This window comes from Mixophyes fleayi, chromosome 3, assembly GCF_038048845.1.
Source record: "Mixophyes fleayi isolate aMixFle1 chromosome 3, aMixFle1.hap1, whole genome shotgun sequence".
Lineage (NCBI taxonomy): Eukaryota > Metazoa > Chordata > Amphibia > Anura > Limnodynastidae > Mixophyes > Mixophyes fleayi.
Window position 1 is genome coordinate 143,599,084 of NC_134404.1, and position 22,172 is coordinate 143,621,255.

Below are 22,172 nucleotides of genomic sequence, written 5' to 3' on the forward strand. Positions count from 1 at the left end.
TGATAAAATCCAAAATCTATTTTATTTTTTAACAATAAATCAATTACTTTTTGTAATTTTGTGATTGCTGCCTCTAAGAAATAATGCAGCTTTTCTTTATAATATTCTTTTTCTTTTCCTTTTCTTTCTTTCTTTCTTGTTAGTTATGCTATATCACAATGCCACTTTTTATTTGTTTTTAAACAGATGTAGAGAAGCAGCTGCTCATGTTGATGAATCCATATACCCAGCAATAAACACGAATAATGGCTTGTTTCAACTTACTAAAAAGAAAGTAAGCATTTTTTACAGTGCTGGAAACCGCACCCAAAAAAAATTTGATAGGGATTTTGTGCAGCTATATACGCACTAGGCTATATTTTCTTTTATCCATTCCCTTCCAGAAATGTTCCGAAAATAACATTAAATATTATATATTGTAAAGTGATGCAATTCCTTTTTCCACAGTCTGAATGCATTTTGGTTTTGCTTCTGCAGATTATCTTGTGTGCACATTTCTCTATTTCTGGAGGCAGCTAGACTTTTTGCAATGCCGTTTGCACAATAAAAGCAAATTTAAAGCATTAAGCTCTTTCTCACTTTCTGCTCTGAATGTACAAAAGATGCAGTTGCATTTACAGTTAAGTTAAGACATTTTATCTACCCTTCATGGCTGTATTTTATAATTCTGATTATGATACATTTTTCAGTGCTAAATAAACTGTATGGCAGACATGTATGTATATTATGCATAGTCATTTTGGATAAGCTGCATATTTCTACTTTATTATTATTATATATTTTTTTTTGGGGTATTTTATCTTGCCTCCCCCTGCAAGCGCCCAGGGGTAGTACCACCTGGACGCCTGCAGAGGGAGGAGGTAAGAAAGAGGGCAAGGGAAGAAGAGGGTAGGGGGGGGGATTGTTTCCTGGCACAAATAGTGATTGAAATTCATGTCACAGTGAGAGAGGAGGAGTGAGCTAGGTTATTCAGATGAGTGGACTTTCCAGAGTCCTGGAATTCAAGCCAGAGGCACCAAATGGAGTAATATTCTGTAAACTTATCGGCTGTTGAGAGTACAGTATCGTCCACTGCTCTGTAGAAATCCAGTCTCTAGAACCACTTCCGAACAGATGGGGGTGTGGGCAATCTCCAGTGGGTCGGAATCACTGCTTTTGCAGCCGGGACAAGATATTTTTTTGAAGCTGGAAATTGGGGCACTGATCTTGTTAAAGAGCCAGAACGCAGGGTTTTCAGGGACCACATCTCCTAATATTTCGGCAGAAACCTCTATGACCTGGGTCCAGAAAGGACGATCCCACCAGATGTGTAAAGGAGTGCCTGGGGCATTGTGACATCTCCAACAGGGATCCGGAACTTACCGATAGAATTTTGTTAATTGGGCTGGGCACCTATACCATCTTGATAACACTTTATAGTGGGTTTCCACCACAGAAACGCTAGCGACACAAACATGAGTGGTCTAAAAAATGGCTGGCCACGTTTCCTCTCGAAATCTGGAGATTTTGTATGAGGAGTTTATAAATGTTGGCGAGTAGGTGGGGAGGACAGCTGGCAGCCAAACACATCGATTCAAATACTGTAAGGTCTCTAGCTGTATCTCTACGAGGGAGCCCTGAGGATAAAAAGTACTTAATTTGAGGTATCTCCATATTTTCGAGCTTGAGACTTTCCATTTAGCTTGGATCTCGCCAAGGAGGACACACCCGTGGAGTTAATCAGCTGGCCGACATGTGAGATCCCTGCTCGCACCCATGTCTTAAAAGGACCAATCAGTGAGCCCAGAGGAAGTGGAGGTTATAGGGACCCTTTTTAGGGGGTTTACCTAGGGTGTCTGCGCTTGTTCTTGGTGTTTCTGTATTTGTTGCTGCCGTTAGGGATTTCCGTGGGAGGGGTCTTTTGTTTTGTAGGTTCTGCTGTGGCGCAACTTGGTGATCCTGGAGGGGGAGAAAAATAAGGGGGGTGGGGTTGTAGGAGTGGGAGAGAGATGGGAGGTGGGAGGAAAGAAACAGCAAATATTGACTGGATGCGGTACAGACAATATACTGGCGTGCTATGTTTGCAGCCTGATGTTTATAGCTTTTGCAGATTTCAATGCTATAGCTCTTTTGCACAATGTCTATAGCTCAAATGCGGTGTATATTGACTGTATAAAGTAGGGGTGACTGATGTCAGCTCTCGGCTTTTCTCTTATAGAGAAATTGCCAGTGATTTATAGCGGAGTTTACAGCTCTTATGAGTCTAGCTCTCGTGAAGGCTTTCTGTGTTTTAGAGAGCTTGTGTTTATAGCTATGATGTGACTGGGGGTGAGGTTATGTTTATAGCTCTGAATGTTTTGTGAGGGGTGTGGTTTTTGGGATGTATATGGGTTGTGTTCAAATGATATATTTCTGCTATGGGTGGTATATGCGAGTGGGATAGGTCACTGTTGAGTGTGTCGGGTGAATAGGAATGCTCTATTTGCAGATTGATCTTATAAGAGCAGTTAGTTTATTGAGAAATGGGCTTGCTTTTTGCTTTTTAGAGCCCTATACGGCGCTTCCTTCTCCCTGCGGTGGTGTAGCTTGGCCGAGCGGCTAGTTAAGAACGGCATCTGGAACGCACTGCGTTCCAAATGCCGAACTTCCGGGTAGTCGATGGAGCGCACAGACCCCTGTGCGTTCCACTGCTGAGTGTTCTCACCGCTGGTCTGTTCTCTCGGTTCTTCTTACGTTCTGTCTTAGGTGCAGGGGGAGAGTGTTTTTCCGGTGGTCTGATGCTGGTTTAGGGCTGGTCTTGATCCTGTGGGGTATTTTGAAGGTTTGTAGGTCTTTAACAAACTGGTTTAGTCCGGAAACTTCCTCAGGGATATGGCTGTAGTGTTCGGTGCTTGTCTTTATGGTCCTGGGATGTGGTTCGTTGTCCAATGGGATAGAGATGGGAGGGGAAATGGGAGGGGGGAGTGGGGCAGGTTTTGGATACTGAATGGTTGATTATACGGCGGAGGGGGGGGGCGTGTTATGTTTCAGGTATTTTTATAATTTAACGTGCATATTATACTTTTATAAGATTATTTGGGCATGCTTTTTAGTGTGGACAATGAGCGTTAATATTATTGCTGGTTATGGGGGATGGAATAACTTTCTGCAGCATATTTTCACGGGCTCTGTGGAAGTGCCTAGAGTGCGTGGTATTGATGTCTGTGTGGTTAGCAAGATGACCATAGGTAGTTTGTGCAGGGATAGGGGGCGGTTTGTTTGGGGCATAAGGATCCGAGAGTTATCTTATTTATATATGTATTAGGGGGTGGGGGGTTTGTGGCGAGGTGCATATAATGATATAGTTGGGTGGGAGGAAGAGGGACATTGGGAATAGCGGATTACACGTAATAAATGTTTTGGGACTGGGTGTGGATAATGGATATATTGATATTATAAAGGGGGGGGTGAAATGGGATTCGTTTCATGGTGCTTTTCTTTTGTGGTTTTTGATTTGATGTTTATGCAGGGTGGTCCTGCTAATGTGCTATTGAATGCCAGCTTATTTGATGGACAGCTGATATACAATTTGGATTTTTAGATTTTAGGGACATATGGGTTGTTTTGGGTGGGGGGAGGGGTTTGGTTGATATATTGGAGTAGGGGTTGAGTTAAGCTACTTAATGTGGGACTTGGTATCGATGTATGGGTTATTATGTATAGGGTGGTTACTTTATTTTTAGGGGGTTATCTTTGTTGGGGGGGTTTGATATGAAGCATTTTATGGCACTGGACTTTCGTGGTTTTTAAGGGTTTAAAGGTTTTTGCGTGATATTAGGGTTAAAGGTTTGTTATGGTAAATATGTTGAGATTGATTTATTTAGGAGAAGGGGGGGATTTAATACTTAGAGGAATGTTCCAAGGTCGAAGTCTATGTTGAGGCCTTTTGGGGTTGGGGTTCCCATTGTGTGTATCCATTTAGCTTCTTTTGAGATGAGTTTTATGAAGTCGCCTCCTCTCCATGGTTTCGGAACTTGTTTGATGCCTGTAAATGTCATTCCTGTGGGGTCTTGGTTGTGGTTTGTCCTGAAATGTTCTGAGATGCTGTGATTCTGTACTCCTTTCTTTGTTTCTTATGTGTTCTGGAATACTGGTCTTTAGGTCTCTGATAGTTCTTCCTACATATTGTAGTCTGCAGGGGCATTCTAGTAGGTAGATGACTCCTGTGGAGTCGCATGTTACTTTTTCTTCTATTTTGTGTGTGCTCCCATTGGAGTGGGAAGTATAGCTGATGGTGGGTTTGGTTGATCCGTTTTTTGTTGTCCTGCAGGTTATGAACCTCTTGCAGTGGTAGAAGCCTTTCTTCCCTTCCTTCATCCAGGTTTCTTTTTTCTTCTTTTTTCTTCTTTTTTCCTTCTGCTGGGAGGAAGCTGGCCGTAAGCATGGTTTTCAGATTTTTGGCTTTTCTGTAGACTATTCTTGGTTGTGGTGGTAGTATTTCCTTAATCTGGTCATCCTGGAGTAGGATGTGCCAGTGTTTTCTTAGGATATTCTCCAGTCTTCTGTGGTGGTTCTATAATTATTTTATTTTTTTCTATAAACTATCAAAAATATATGTATGTGTGTGTTCTCTTTTGCTTCCCAATTATATGCACGTTGCCTATGGCACATTTTTCTTAGTAAAAATGGTTATTGGTTAAAAAAAATGTTATAGAGAAAATGTTATAATTAGGTTTTTACCGAATGTTCGTAACGGTTAGTAAATCCGGTAACACTTAGGTAAAACAGACACGCTTAATGTGCGTGTTTTACCTTAGGCCTCCCCCAACTTTCTTAAGTAATGCTTAAGATATGCTGTATTTGGAGAGTTTACAGAATTTTTATTTTTGCAGCGGAGGTGTATGCAGCCTAAGGACTTCGTTGAAAAAACACCTGAAAATGACAGAAGACTTGCACGGAGATTTGATAAAATGTATAAGGAACTTGATGGACAAAAAGCATCTGTGGGTGAGTTGCATCAGACTTGGTGCCTTGGTGAGCGAACACTTTGCATATTAATTCAGCAAGTTCAAATTGAATGAAGGCTTTTCCAAAGCTGATGACATCCGCTTATACTGCTTTTTTTCTAAATGTAAGTTTGTGTACATTCATACTTTAGACTTGATCTTATCTCCCAATTATAATGGTATACATGGTACAATTCCACACAGTATCTTAATTAGTGTATATATGCTTAAAGGTGAAACTTTTTTTCCCTTCTGCAGATATCCCAATTTTATCATTTGAAGAGGATGGGACTTTATTGTTCAGCCCAAAAGCAGTTGTTGCCGATCGTTGTAATGCAATGGAGAAAAGAATAAATGAAATGAAGAATAAAAGGGAAAATCTATCTCCTACAGGTACAGAAAAACTTAAAGCAAATTGATATCGGTACTACGACTTGCAAAATTTTACTTCTTTGATCACGTCAGAAATTATGCAATTTGTGGATGTTTAGGAGGAGAATCTTTGCGGCTGTAAAACTAGCTACTCTATGCTAAAAAATACTGAATGGGCTTTCTAAAATAGAGATTAAGAAGTGCAATTACTCCTGCGCTGGTTCATCTTTGCAAAGGATTGTTATTAATAAACTCTGCAGTATACATTTAAATAGAATATTAATAGTGGTGAAATTTAAATGTGCATCCAACACCTTGTATATCTTGCACTTACCACTAGACAGGCACTGGTGATAAAAACTGCCACTCTAGGAAATATATCCATATAAATCTAACTCTGATCCCTTTTACTCTCCGTTATAATAATCAAACGTAGTAAGTAGAGTCCTGGAATGGTTTATGCATTGGCATCCCTGCTTGCTAGATCTCAGTCCAGTAAATGTGTGGGATGAAGAGGAACACACTATTCACAGGATAGATCCACCACCTGCTAATCTGCAAAAAATACAGGAAGCATCAGGTTCCACAGAGGCCAGAATCCCCATGGTTCAGGACAAATGTGGAAGTAACTTGCTTTTAGATAGGTCTATGTGTGCTTATTGGAAAATGTGCTTGCACCTCCAGAGATGTTCTACATGATACAGCATGGAGTGTGTTCCATAGACCTAATTTGCTTGTAGTTGAAGGGCCTGAGTCATTAAGGCAAAATTAGGAGTAAATTTGATTCTGGACAAACCATGTTACAATGCAAGGGGTGCAAATTAGTTTTATTATTTTGCAGATTGGGAAACTGTCTGCTTTTTATGTAGCACACAAATATGTGGTAGCTTTATTTTTACACTGAAATTTAAAATTTATCTCGGACATACACTATCCAACTATAAACCTGTCCCCACATTTTAAATTTTCCAATGCAACTTGGTTTTTCCAAGGTGCAAAGTTCCTCCATTTTTTTTTGCTTTGTTCTTCTTAATGAAATGGTTTTGTTTAATTTCCATGGTAAACATTGTAAGCAATGAGTAGAAAGGCGCACTTGGTACATGCTCTAGTAGAGAATTTATCTTGTCAATAAAAAAATAAATTATGTAATCCATGCTTTATTTGCTGAAAATTTCTATATAAATTATTTTTAGTGGAATATCTGAAATGCAGGTTCAAATTAAGTGTGCGTTTCTTTGTTGAAGGCAACATTACCCATGCAGAAAAGTTTATAATTTTATTATAATAATTTATAATTCTAGATGTTCTTGAAGCTCCATTCTTCTCTTCACTTCCTTTGGCTTGCTGTTGTCAGATGCCATGTTTGTTGACGAGCGCTAGTATGCATATTTAGATACTTGCATAGTGCTTACTGGTTTCTGAAGTAAGTGGCATTTGGCCAGATTAACGGTGGGAAAATATGCACCGCCAATGGCCCGGCTAACCTACACTTATGGTCTCAGCCGGCTGCTCCCAAAATGACTTATTCTCAGCTTTTGTAGTAAAGCAGAGAATAAAACTTGAACAAGAGGAGCCAACCTTCCACATCATGTAACCTCATCTGCAAACTGCAGAGAGGTTATGTGGTGCAACCAATCAGAGGAGAAAGAGAGAGTGCAGTGTATTCTGCACCAGTGTTCTCCATTATTCTTTTGTGGCTGTCAATGTAAAATAGTGCCAGTGATTGTCGTGGCAAGTGGGTACTTTCCAGTGATTGGGGTGGTATGTGGGGGGGGGCGGGGGGTTGAAAATAGCATGTGGTATAGTACATGTGGGGGTGTGAGGGCATGTGAGGAATTTTGGAGTAAATGAGGGGCATGTGTGGGATGTTTTAGGATGAGTGGGGCTGCCAAGGTCATATTGGGGCTGTTATAAAGCTTTTAAAATGAAGGTCAACATACACTTTGAAAGTTGGAGGGCTCCATGTACAGCCCTCAAAGTATCAAGTTGCCAATCACTGGGTTAGACTCTCCAACCCATAGGAAAGTATGCAAATAAGATTTAAAAACAAAAAACATAAATGTAGGATACTATGTAATATATATTATTACACAGTCTGCTTATGGCTAGATAAAGTTTGCATAAACGTTAAAGATAACAGTTCATATTTGTTTCTAAACTGGTTTAAATGTGTTTGTGAATGTTTTTGTTTTTTTTCATTCTTCCCGCACAGCTTCTCAACGATCAGAGACCATGTTTGATTTTTCTTCACTAAAGCCATCACTTGGGAATAGTCCCTCTGTAATGACAGACTCTCCATATGGTATGTGATGCTGCAATACAAGAACGGTGTGAATTGTATTTATAAAATATATATCCTTATATTAGGGACTACTGAAGTCTGTTAAAAACTTAATGCTTTTCACTGCAGTGTTCATTACAGAATATAACTGTACATTTTTAGTTTTTTTAAAATTTTGTTTTTGAGATGTGGCACATAATATAGTACACAAAGGAAAAGTATTAAATGAGGAACATTTCAATTATGTATTGTTATATGCCATACAGAATATGGTTGTATCCATAAGTAATTAAGTAGTAGGCAATGTACGCTTCTGCCATTTTTGTAAATTATAAATACTAACGAGCAATTAAACTTACAAACCATCTGATAATACACATCACATATCTCATTGCACTAGGTCTCCACAGCTAGTATATAATTTTGTCAACCCAAGAAAGATCACACCCAGTTCTGCACCTTTTATATTTTGGTTTTTTTAGTATATCTCTGGGAGATGCCTTCATTGGAGAATATAGAGTAAAATAAGGGACATAAAAATGATTGGCTATAATTCTGTGTGAGTGTATTATGCTTTTGGGCTCACATGACAATTAGTCTACGTTCATCACACATGATGTTCATATTTTATAAAATTTGCTGGGACATGCTCTGTGTACAAGTGAATTTCTGTAGGAAAAAGTCAATAAGACCACACCATATAGCAATAGTAGATGTCAATGACTCTTTCCACCTTGATACTATAGATTTCCTGCCTTAAAAGAGTACTTCAATTAACAGAGTCCTATTAGATACAGAAAGTTTAAGACCTCCCAATATCTCCAACATTGACACCCTGGGTATGACAACACTGTTGTAGATATCACGTTCTGCTGGAGAATATAAACAATTCTCCAGAAACTTAAAATATACCTACATGCTCACAGCATGTGAGACAAGGTACCCTCTTCTATACCACATCTGTCAGAGTCCTGCGTGACCTTTTAAATGTATAATATTGCTTGTGTAAATAAAAGTTATGGAAGTCTATTTCAGCTGTGAATAGAGGACCCACTATCTAAGACTGTATGGAATCTCCCTGCCCCATCACTATGAAAAAAAAAGGGAATAATGTCCATTGCTACATCCACTCAAAGTAGATTAGTTGTGGAGTATATAATCATTCTCCGTCCTAGCTTATTAAGAACCAGGTCTAGTCTCTCTTGGTCTCTTGTCTTGCGATGACATGGTATACCCAAAATAAATTGATCCCTGGTGCATGCTTTAAACGTATCCCATCTTGCGCCTTGTGGTTTTTCTGTATCATTTTGTGAAAAAAAAAAAAATTGTATTCCCTCCTTTGTAACTATGTTTGTAGAATTTATCGAAATTGAAATCCATTTCTATAGTATATCGAACCAGTCTTTGGGAATGTTAAAGAAGGTCTGCAGAGTGGAGGGATCCAAGATGCCTCTTGGTAGGATTCTTCTGCCAGCAGTGATGGCATAATTATATTTGCCATGCAAAAAAAAAAATTCTTGACTGGTCAATGTATGGGAGAATGATAGGAATAAACGCTTTTGGGTATAAATAGATACTGGCAAATTTTTGTCAAGTCTACAGTACAAATAATGTAGGGGAGAGTGCATGTTGTATCTTCAATTGTTTGTCAAGTTTAGGGTTCAGCATCACATTTGTCTCCGGCCAAGAGAATTGGCAGTTAAGTGTGCAATACCACAATAAGCTTATATATATATATATATATATATATATATATATATATATATATATATATATCTTTTAGATCAATTTGTTATATTATGCCACTTAAATTATCCCTAACCACAATGGTGACTCCCCTAGTGTAGTTAGGATAATGTGAATCTTATACAAAATGCTCTTTTATTTTTCAACATCATAAGGCTAGTAGTTACTGAGCTTATTACCTTGTACAACATTATAAATATATTGCCCTTCTCTATCCATTTTCCCTTTATGCCCATTTGACGTTACATTTTTATTGATTGCCATCAAATAGGTCTGGTAGTGTAGGGGCTCTGATTCAAAATTACTCTGATACCTTCCTATCCGGTCCTCCAAGCATATTGTGCAAATTTCCAAAATTATGTAATCATTTCAGAAATGTACTATATTTAATGTTTGTTTTGACCTTCCCACCCCAGTCATAAATGCATCCTCTGATTCTTCTATTGCTGTTTCACCTTTTCCATAAAACCTCACCATTTTGTTTCTACACTTGTTTATATATCATTTTTTTAGAATCACCAGTAGGGAATATAGAAAGCTAGCAATGCACTCATTAGGCTTTGCCACAGAGGTAGTTTTGAAATGTGGCTTTCACTTTCAAAAAAATTGTAGTCATTTCTGTTTAACTATGAGCACAAAGTCTATAAAATGTATTGCACTAGCAACTGTGACACCTACAACCATGGCAATGTTTCTTAATTTGTTCTAATGTTTTTTTTTTCTATTCAATTGAATAGCTCCTCAATGATTAGCATATTAGTTTCATATGTATCTATGAAGTTCTATGCTGCTGTTAACTATTACTTATATTATATTTTTATTAATGGTTTATAGCTGATATATTCTTTTCTCATTTTTGTTTAAAAGACCTTTCTGTACAGTAAATCCCGGGATCCTCCCTTGTCTGTGGATCTCTCCCCTTTTATCTAAAGATTTGTGGACTTACGTCTAATTGTGATCAAATTCTTTAAATCCCTTCTGTATGAGTAGTTTCACATGACATATCTGTTTTTGCCTCTTGCTTTCAGAACACTGCACCAACAATCTTGACACTAGTTATGATGACATTGGAAGTCTGGATAAAGGAAAGCAAGTTCCTGCTACCTCACGCAGCAAGAAAATCCATGTAGTGGAAGACACAGAGGATGCATTTACTTTAAACGCTATTCATTTTACACCTGAAAAAGCAAAGGAAGTAATAACAAGTCTTGAAGCCGCGAAAAAACGTAATTCAAGCTCACGCATTAAAAACAAGGGGTGGAAGTCGCTTAATAAATTGAAAACAACTGACCGTACAAATGACTGTTTGAGTGATGTTTTAAGTGAGTCACACACTGGTGAAACCCCAGATTTAGATCATTCATCATTGACAAATACAGTTATTGCAAAAGCTGCTCTAGATGTTAGAGATACACCCTCCTCCATTCAAAGTAAGCGCCGGACATTGCGTAATAGAATGCAAACCACTGACAGTACAACTGATAATGATAGTGGGAGTGATGCATTGTCTGAGCCGACTACTGCAAAGGGTGGAACCTCCGACCTGGATTATACATCTATGGCAAATAGACTTATTGCTATATGCAAAGAAAAAGAACAATCTAAGAAAAAATGTAGTCCCCGTTTAAAATCTGAACTTTCAAGTAAAGGAGTTTTGAAGGAGCCAGAAAAGTTGCATTTATCTTCATGCAGTACTGAGGACACCTTTTCTAACTTTGAAGATTTTTTCACTTCTGATTTAAAAAGGAATCCATGCAAAATGAGTAAATATTCATTCAGTTTGCAGCCAAGAAGGTCGCCCAGCCCCCCTCCTTTTACTTCCAACAATACTTCCAACAAAGCGGACTATTGCAAAAGGAGAAGATCTGTGGATGCTCATCAGCAAGATGCAACCACAGCAAAGAGAAGAACTATTCATGCAGTTACTCATTCTATATCAACACCAAATGAAAGTTTAGCTGCCTTGCAAGAGGCTCATGTCTTCCCCACAGTCTCTGAAGAAAATGATTTAAGTTCTAGATCTTGTGAAATGTCAAATAGAATGAAATCACCTGTTGGAAGTAGGAGCAAAAAAAGTTCTAAAACATATTTACAGAAGACAGAAATAAATTTGAGTGGTAATGACAAATTACAGATAACCCCTGACGCTGCTTGTACAAACGGTTTTGAACCAAGTTTGTGTCTGACAAATGGGTTAAAAAAGGTTGTAAGCCCCGCAACTTGTAAAAAAACACAGGATGAACCTGGTGATAAAGAGAGTTTGAGTCTTACAAATGGCACAGTTCTTAATCCTGAAAAGCAGATGAAAAGCTTCCACCCAAGTACGTGAGCCTTGTTTTTTTTTTTTTTTTTTTAACTTTTCACTCCATGTTATGCTAAGAGAATCTCTGAACCTCAAGCTGTTGTTGAACTATAGCACCCAACATGCTGATAGCAGTACATACTTTTAAATTGTAGTTTTCCAACAGCGAAAGAACTAAAGGTTACTTAATCCTAGGTAATCAAAGAAACATGGGGTGACAAAGAAGTGATCAACCAATGTCACTCCAACAGTTATTAATTTGTAAATCGTGTCATGTCTCACAAGTCTGTGACTATCACAGTTACAGTAATCAATGCTGTAAAGTGGCCTTTGTTTTATATATTTGGAATTCCTACATTTTAGCACGTCTCATATCTGCTGACAATGTTTTGTGCATTTTTGCTTAAATTTTGTAACGTCAATGTTTGTCACATGTTTATTACTAGCATTTTGAGGAACCGTAGGCTTGCCCAATTTGTTTACATGTGACAAACCAATGTGAATGCAAGAATATATGTTTTTGTTGCATTTTCTGATCATAACATCATCATCATCACCATTTATTTATATCGCACCACTGATTCCGCAGCGCTGTACAGAGAACTCATTCACATCAGTCCCTGCCCCATTGGAGCTAACAAACTCAAAATGCTAGAAAATATGTGAGTGGTTATGGGGCCTTTAAAACAATAGATTATTTTATTAAACCCATTTACATTTATTGTAGTAGAATTAAAAATTCTGGTAAAATGCATGAAGGAAAAAAAATAAGCAAAATATATGTTGCTAAAGAGAGAGGTATGCAGGTATGTATAATGACTTATGGTCGATTTTTATTCATCATATTAAAATACACAACTAGAGCTTACACCTGCCCACCAAGCAGTTACTGTATTCAGCAGTGTCATGAGCATTGTTATAGTGCTGCATCTTTCATTCCTCTTATCAAAATAATCATTGCTTGATAGGGTTTGCTCATGACGTGACAGATTGTGACTTTAGTGCTTTGGGAGTAGGTTCCACCACATGAGAAGGGCACATTTACCATTCACATCGGGTAAATAAACGTCCTTCCTTCTTTTTGTGTACAAATACAAAGCTGAGTACTAACGGATGAGAGTATGACACTTTGACAACACTAGCGGCATCTGTAACTATGGTAATGAGCCATCTGACAGCCTATCACTCATCAGAGTGCCATTCTTCTTGTCTGTGTCCCATATTTCCCTCCTGTAAAAAGCATCATGTCAGACTTATGCATATGTGTTAATTCTTTTGCATTACAGTAGACTGGGACTGTTGCGTAACGGCAAGGGATGTGTCTGTTGTCATTGAGGGAATGGTCTGTGATCAATTGCAACATGGCCAAGTTTGCAAAGGTCTGAAAATGTCAAGCAAGCAAAGGAGATACAGTAGTCAACTCTGTTTGCTGAAAGCAAATATACTGCAAGCTTACAGTACTAAATGCTGTTTTGTGAATCAGAATTTAATTATGCAATAAATTAAATTAAATGGTTGACCTTTGACTTTTGTCAGTACAGAAGTCTGGAATTTGTTGGTAAATCATATTATAGCCTATACCAAACATTTTCATTGTATCTATTTTTGCAATTGACTGCACCTGACAAGTTGTCAATGAAAACTCCTCCATGTGCAGTTCATTGTTCAATAATTTTACACGTATATTGTTCCTTTGTGTAACTTAGACTTGAAGAATGTGTACAAACTGCAGCTATTGCACAGTATTTGCCATCAAGATTAGTTGTGTTGCCAAAGAAAAATTGCTGTGTAAACCTACTATAGTTGTATGTAAAAAACAAAACAAAAAAACACGCTTCGTATTATGAATGAGCCCATTAACCCTATCTGGAGAAGCATGGCTTTGTATGGTGCATATAGATATATTGAATCCAAAAGTTCTCCTTGTGATTTAGCTGAACGTTAATAATTAAGATTCAGCTATCTGATCCTCTTTTCCTTGCAAATGTAACTACAAGTGTCAGTTTCTTATATACAGATTAATTTGAACATGCACAAATTTGTTATTCAAAAGCTTTTGTAAAGGCTAAATTCATAATCGACAGGTTACTATTTAGCATATTTAGGAATTGATCTCTGTACCTGACAATCACTAGACTGTATGTTTGTCTAATGAACGTAATGGTGTTGAAGTTGTGTAGTGGTTCTTGGAACTGTGAAATTTTATATTGATGATAAATATTTTTGTACATCTGTGTTCTTATGTGTGCTTTTATCTAATAAAAATGAATGTGTTTGTAAAAAAAATATCAGTTTTGTCCCTATATTTTATGGAACAAAATCTTACTTATGTGTGACTATATATGGAGTGCATTTTTATTAAAAAAATTTAATTTTTGTCATTAAATTGATGGGTTGACGGTTTGGTATTGAGCTGGTCACCTTTTTATTTCAGCTTTTTTGTTCTGTAATATGATTGTTGTATATTGTCTGTGTATTCTATATACAGGAAGCATAAACACACAATTGGAGAAAGATGGCGTACATTGTTTTGTCTCATCTTGAATATGAGAACCATTTTAACTGGGAAAATAAAGATTTTAGAAGGTGGAGGAAATGTTGGAGCCCGCATGTTTTGTTATTTATTCAAGGCTGATTTTCACACATTATGAAGTGGAGCTCCTGTCAGGGAGTTAGTGTTACAAAATCTTTTTCAAGGGTTGTGCGTGTCAAATTGCCCATTGTCAAAATGGAAGCATAAAAAGTGTGTATTGTTAATATGGCAGAATTATGCAAACAGGGCGTATTCTAAATTAGAGAGTTGATAAAGGAGTTAATGTAGTTGTCCAGGGGTTCCAGAAGCTCTTTGCTGTAGGTTCTTTGGGGTGGTCAGCCTAGGGTAGGGTACATATAAAAGGGCATTTTGGATGTGACACAGTCACGTATTTGAATATGTTGAATGAAATTATTTTTAAGGCTGTTTTATAGGAGAGTACTAATTTACTTTGTAGTCAAGCTTTGGATTACCATGACATTTTGTATATATTTTTAAATTAGACAATGCTTAAGTAGATCAATATCATACAGTTTGTCTAAGAGGGCAATGACATTCTTCTTACTGTGCAAATTACGCATTGTTGGGTATTTAGCTACATCCCTCTCCGTTTTGGAGAAGTTGTTCCACCATTTTTTAGAGTGAGAGCAGTTGAGGGGTATGAGAGCCTGGTTAAAACATTTTTTTAGCTGTAGAGATATGGAGAATGTTTGCTTGATATTTAGGATTAAAGGGGTTAGATTTAATAAATGGCTGGGGCAAGTTTTTGTTTTTTTTGTTAAAGTACTTTTTATTAATAACATCTTATCTTTAACAATGTTACAAAATTCTCAAAAGGTACATTAACGAGTATATGTACATATAGATAAACAAACACTATGAACAACACTTTCTCACCGTGCTTTTACAACATAGATTTGGCTACATGTTAATTTTGCACCATGCAGATGTTGTTTTTTTATTTTGAACAAGACAAAAAGAAATAATAAAGAGAAAAGGAAAGGGGGGGGGAGAATAAGGAATGGTGCAGGGCAAGAAAGGGGAGGAAAAGAATATTAGAGGGACTGGGGAGAAGGAGTTCACGCCTTTAACTAGAAGTAGTAGTCATATCCGATAATTTCAATAAAGGGCCGGTCTCTACAAGAATTGAAGCAGGGGTTGATTATGGTATGAAGCCCATGGAGACCATACTTTGTGGAAAGACACGGAAGAGCCCCTCGGCACGCTAGTGATGTGCTCCATTTGATAGGTATGCCAAACCCGACCACAGAGAGTGGGGGTGTAGGATTTTTCCAGGATGCAGCTATCGGACAAGTAGAAGTAGCTGATTATGTGCTGGAGGAGCTTATGCGCATATGTAGGGAGGTTCGGGAGAGGCAAGGGTTTTAATACATGCTTAGGGTCGGAGGGTATGGGAGTGTCGAGGACCATTGTTGCTAGTGCGAAAACCGCTGTCCAGTACGAGCATATTCTGGGACAGTTCCACCAAATATGCATAAAGGTGCCAACTTGGCCACAATTTCTCCAACATGTAGGGTTTGTTTGTGGATATATAATGTGAAGCCTAGCAGGTACGTAGTACCATCTATGAAACAGTTTATTCGCATTTTCTTTAGTGCAGACATTTATGGAACAACGCGCTTTCCATTCATAAATGTCCAACCATTCTTCTGGGTCTATAGATGTTCCCAGATCAGTCTCCCACTGCACCTGGAATCGATCCTTGACCTCTGTAGAGGTGGGAAGTAAAGCATCGTATAGTGTGGAGATGAGACCTTTTGAAGATGGTCCAGAAAGGCACAGATTCTCAAACGTCGTGGGGGGCCTAGATGATAACTGAACCTTGACCTTTTGGTGATAGTGTCTAATCTGTAAGTATTGGTGGAACTGTCCAATCGGAAGCCTGCATCGGTCTGCTAAGTCTAACAACTGAGGGAAAGTTAGGGTCCCGGTGATATGGCTTAGAAGCAACACTCCGCCCCTCCCCCCCGCCCACTTTATGTGCATAGGGCGAGCAAGACCAGGTGTAAAGGCTGGATTTGACCAAAGGGGTATCATTATCAAAGGTGCGGGAGATAGAGGTGCCATTCAATTACATCGGGACCAAATTGGGGCAAGTTTTAATAGTAATCTCTAACTTTCTTTGAAACTTTGGCCACTTGGAGAGTGAAGTAATTAAAATGTACTTTGGGAACAAAAGACAGGTCCACTGTTAAGAACATTGTCTGGGATAGCTATCGGACACACTACATCTGGCCAAGCCGCCTTGTCCTGAGAGGACGGGTTATGAGGGATAAAGCTGAAGTTGATGGGATGGAGAAGGTAGAATTGTGTGGAATGAAGCTGAAGTTTATAGATTGATAGAATGAGGGACAAAGTTGAAGTCTATGAATAGGCAAACAAAACAATTCTTTGAAGCAAAGGAGAAATGAACAGCATCACTGGATTAAGGGTCTTGTGCAAAGCTTCACAGGCCATTTAACGGACCTTATAACAGCTGTATGCAGATGAGGTATTTCAGTCCTGATTGCCTTAACATTTATCAGAAGTGCTTTGTCTGCAGTGTTGTACAAGAGTGTTGCAGTTGTCAGTGTTGATGGTGTACTACCTGCTGTCCATAGCTGGTATTGTGGTGGATCCTCACACATGGAACTTCTCATTCAAACTTTGAAGCCCTCTCTTGTCCTAACCTGGCCATCGAACTATAACTAACCACAAATTAATATCACTGGAGGAAGAAATCACACTCTCCTTTAGATTTTCTTCATTATAGATTTATTCTCCTATCCTACACCTAAGATAGCAAAGTAAGGCAGACCTACTTTGTCTCTCATTTTCTAATTGTACATTCATCTGAACACCACTTCAGTGCCTTATTCTCTTTCTTTAGCTCAACAGAACAGACACCCAACACTGATCTCACTGCTAAGACTTGGAATTTGCTTTAAGAAAAAAAAAAATGAAGCTATCCGTTAAGGAGATTCCATTACAACCTCCAAAAAAACCACATTTCCTATTCTGAGCAAACTCCCTTATGCACTCGTTATATATTTTATCCTGTGACTGAGGTTGAAGTCTGTGCCCCTTTTTACTCCTCCCACACTTACTTGCCCTCTTGATCCCATTTTCTTACATCTTCTTTGATCTATCTCATCTGATTCACTTTAATTTACTCCTTGAATGGATATGCTTAATCCCTTTCTTTTTGGGAAGTTTTCAACTTTTAAGCAGGCATTGATTACTTCCAACCTCAAGTATCTATGTCTTGATCCATCTTCTCGCAAACTATCACTGCCTCTAGCCTTCATTTTACTTAAAATCTCTTTTAATGTTTTGTGTTTACTTTTCTAGTTTGCTAACTCTCTGTTGAGCCTCCTTCTATCTGGTTTATGTGCACTTTATTCAACGAAGACAGCTCTTACTAAAGTTTCTGGTTTTCTGGCCACGAAGTATAAAAAGGGCCTTACTCTTGGTTCATGTGGATTTGGCAGCTACTTTCAGTATGATAGACGATTCTTATCTCATTGCTTTGTAGAACTTTGCAGTCCCCATATTAATCTATGGGGACTGTGAAGAACCAACGTCAAGTGGATTATGTCAGGAGAAATCCTTGTTTTCTCCTGAATTAAGCCTTTGTATGGCACTGCAGCCATTAAAAACAGGAAACGCAACATGCAAAGTGGTGGTACAAACCAGGTAGACACAATTCACGTCAGGTTACATATGCCAGGGGAGAAACAAGGGTGACCTGAAACAAGAACTCGAAGATTTGTGTAAGAAACACGAGTAATATAACAGAGAGGAGAATAACAAGAATCACATGGTCAGCAAAACCTAAGAAGCAGAAGCAGGTGAAAGAAAAAAAAAAAAAGCAAAGCTAGGTGACAGGAGGAGTGTAAAGCCTGGAAGTAGAAGTGGGAGGAATAGGGTACAGGAAGCATAATGATGAAGAGCCCTGCTTGTGGGAGTTTACAATCCACAGGGGGTGGAGAGGTTCAGGGGGTGACTCAAAGAGGAAAATAAGGTGGTTAGGCAGTCAGATAGCCTTTGGTAAACAGATGAGTTTTGAAAATCCCTGGTATTATATTCTTTAGATTAACAGATAACACCATTCCTTATCACCTGCATTACTCTTTATCTACAACAGCAACACTGCACACTCCTACCCATTTTAACTGTTCCTCAATGCAATTGTTCTGTGCTCGCATAGAAACTGGATGGATGGCCAAATGGCATTATTTAACACACATTTCATCTTTGTGAACACATACAACTTGTCTCATTCTCCTTCTCTCCTTTAAACTAAGCTCTAGCAGCACTACCCTTTTGCCTTTTTTTTTGTTTTTGTTGTGGTTTCTGTAGTTAAACGTTGTTCACTTGCCGCTGTAGAATATGTTGGTGCTGTATAATGACAGGGTAATTTGTTTACCAAATGCTGATATTGCGACCTTTCCTACATTCATCCTATTAAGTATTTTGCAATGATCTGTTTAGAGGTTTAAGTGATTCACTATTATGGACATCAATAGGAATTGTGCAGGCCATTAAAAAGCACCCCATACATAATAAGGGGGAAGATCTCGAAAATCCTGATATTGGAGTTTTTGAGGTCACCTAGAATGAGGAAGGGAATCTTGTTCCAACACTTCAAATTCAGTCTGTCATCTTGCAGCTCTGCCCTCAGTCTTAGTAAACAAACCTATTTTAGGTCTATTTTCGACAATTTTCCACCCCTCACCTCCTCTTTGCCTTCATCTCCTGTCTGGCCTGCCTCTCTCAACTTCAATCCATCCTCAAGGCTGCAGCAATATTTCTGTTTGCTCTTTTGCCATTCTGATTCTGTCTCCCACTACACTGGTTCCCCATTCCCTATAGAATCCTATGCACTAATTGCTCACATCTACAAAACTTAGCCTCTCACACACCCCCATGCTTTCTGCTTTGCAGTGACTGGTGTCTCAGCTCCCCACTGGTAATATCATCACACTTCCACCTTCAAGGCTACTCCTGCACCATTTCACACCTATTGAACAAACCCTTGCATTCGATCAGGTTCTCCACCAGCCTTCACTGCTGCACACGCTCCTTAAAACCCCACCTATTAATCAAAGCCCACTATACTTCCTCCTAATCCCACCTCCACTTACCCAGCCTCCATATACTCACTCTGTATCAACTCGTTTTCTCTCAGACTTGCCCTTCCCATTAGATAGTAAGCTCTCACAAGCAGGGGCTTCCTTCCTCGTGTCTTGTCTGCTCCCACCTAGCCTACCTGTGCGTCCTTGTCTCGCCTGCTACTTGTTCTTTTCGACACCTATTATATACCCTGTCTGTTACATCTAATGCACGGTATTGTGCTTCCTATATGTCCAATTATGTTGCCTGTTGGTATGACTTCGTTATATGTTCTCTTTCCGCATGCACTGCACATTTTTGTTGTGCTATATAAACAATAATAAAGTAAAGATCAGTAGCCTACAAGGAAGGAGATAAACCATTTGAAATATTTTTAAATCATTCTCAATGTTTAGGTGCCCTGGCTACCAAGGTTTGTACAGTGCTTTATTAGTATTTCGTTTGTATTAAATGTTCCATTAGCTACATTATCTATCTTCATTATGATCACGGGTATTTGCGTGCAGGCACATGATTTTATGTCCGTATAGCTGGATCTTACAACTACTAGACAATGTTGTTCAAAGAACTTTAGAATATCATCTAGAACTCTGGTGTGTGGTTTATTTAAATCCATATCTTTCCTTTTTGTAGTCATGTAGCAGTGCACTCGGCAATAGAAGATGACTTTTTAGCACAAAAAAGTAAAGGGCATACAAAGACTATTGATCCATATTAAAAGCCAAAGTAGAGAAGCAGCATTGCAAATGCAGGCATGTAGAGATGTACTACACAGTAGGAGAGCTATGTCATGGGCTTTGCATCCTGAGGCTTTTAATCACAAACTCGGATAAGTCATATTTCTATTGCTAGTTTTAATCTAGATCAATAAAACGTTTTCTCTGTGTTTTTCACTTTGTTTTGCCAAAAAGCTTTATTTTCATGTGGAGTGTAGAGGTACGTAAAACTAAGCCTCTTTCACCTTGGTGGAATATATATTTTTTTAGTACCTGCTATGCTGGTGGGGTGGTGAATGAATGCATAGAAGCAGGGGTGCTTTGAGGTTTTACCAGGAAAATCTACAGGAGTAATCTGAAGTGCCCCCCTGCCTCCTAAATACTTTTACAGAGCATTGATCAGCTCAGCTATGCAGTAGTAAAATCTTTAGTAAGGTTTTTCTTATTTTTTTTGATTTCCCAATTAAATGTTTCATTTCTGAGACGTAAACTTTTGCATGACATGATATCTGTACATATATTTTCATTTGAGAAATCTTTACAATTTGTTCTCTGAAAGCCTGTTGTTCCTGGTCATGGAATTTGGAAGATGAGATGGCATTTCTACATTTTATTTTCAGTGTCCTTACACATGAGCTATTCAGATTTTTTATACTGTTTGGTCTGCTGTCCTTTTTATCAATTCAGTTCAATACAATGTGCTCTTAACACTTTTAAGGTTTTAAGTTTTTTTTGAGCACTAATTGGATGTTTCATTTAATTGATTTTTAGGTGCCGAAAGTAAAACTTTCGCTTCTGATGCAAGAGATGGACTGTCTGAAATGTTTAATGAACAAAGAAATAAATGCACAGAGGAATCAAAGAAAATAGAAAAAAGCAGAAAGGTCAGTTGAACTGTAAATTACTTTGATTGGTCCTTTTTTAGTGTTTTGCTCAGCAGTGGATTCTTGAATGTGTAGCACAAATCTGTATTGATTTGCTGAAGTACTGAAGCAGTTGAATTTAACGTTAATGCCTAAAGCTTATTGACTGAACAGCAATGATGAAAAAGAATAATTTGTACATCGTATGCAGTGAGAATGGAAGTGAATAGTGTGTGTATATGTGTGTGTGTATGTATGTATGTATGTATGTGTGTTGTTATGTGCGTATCGTCGCTAACCAATAACGATTGTCGAACCTCGATTTGTGTTTCCAAAGCACAAAGATTTATTCGCAATAAGTGGAAAAATATGCTCAAGCGAAGTAATAGTAAATACAGCCGTTACTTATCGCAGGCGCTCTGGATCCAGTGCAGTCATTCAATCCTGAAGTCTGGGGACAAGATGTCTGCACTCTGGATCACAAGCTGCTGCTTATATACACAATCAAATACAGTAATACAATGAAGATGGTATGGCTTGCATCTATTGGTCCGGGTCTCAGGAATGTCAAAGGGGTCGTCAATCATTGGCTGGTTCATCCTAAGGAATCCAAAGGAGGGGGTCATCTCTGCAGGGGGTATGCTCTGCTCTTCCCGCCCGGATTCCTTAGTCTTAAGTAGTTCATAATTCCCTATCATTCATAACTTGCGTATTCACTCTGCGATTCCCTCGCAGAGTGAACCAAACAGTAGGATATGTAACAAGGTTCATTATGATACCACTCATGATGTTATTCCCTCAACCCGTTCCGTGTATTTCACTAATATGCATGTAACTCTGATATAACATATAAATACTACTATATTTCGACATAACTGACTATGTGTTGCAACTACCATTAATGTGTACTATTTTATAAGTATGCGTGTTTGTGCGAATGTATGGTAAAAGACCAATTACTGTTGCTGCCACGTGTAGTGGATGCGTACGCCCTTTCACGCCGTAGCGTGCCCTTGTACGTCGTAGCGTACCGTACGCATCTTTTCAGACAAAGACAACCAAGTTTGCTAGACTTTAATTGAAATGACTTTATCCAATTTACTGACTTCGACAGCTCCACTCTTTGATAGTGTAATAAACTATCACCCAATCACCGTTTCAAGTTCAGGATTGTACAATACTTCTCCACAGACCATGATCTCGGTATCTGGTACCACCCTTTCAGTCTCTTTCTCAGTGTTACTCCCATGAGACCGTTT

General features: G+C 38.4%; 1 protein-coding gene across 2 annotated transcripts in view; it reads left to right on the forward strand.

Annotated features, from left to right (window-relative positions):
* Window positions 1–22,172, forward strand: part of MCPH1 (microcephalin 1) — a 274,703-nt gene that overhangs the window by 15,500 nt on the left and 237,031 nt on the right. For both annotated transcript variants that reach the window (XR_012689650.1, XM_075202484.1), the window contains exons 4-9: window positions 187–274; window positions 4,851–4,965; window positions 5,223–5,357; window positions 7,549–7,638; window positions 10,392–11,684; window positions 20,822–20,934. Coding sequence is in view for 1 of the 2 variants with exons in the window: in XM_075202484.1 (XP_075058585.1) it covers window positions 187–274; window positions 4,851–4,965; window positions 5,223–5,357; window positions 7,549–7,638; window positions 10,392–11,684; window positions 20,822–20,934 (1,834 nt within the window). In the remaining variant the exon portion in view is untranslated. The remainder of the gene's footprint in view (window positions 1–186; window positions 275–4,850; window positions 4,966–5,222; window positions 5,358–7,548; window positions 7,639–10,391; window positions 11,685–20,821; window positions 20,935–22,172) is intronic.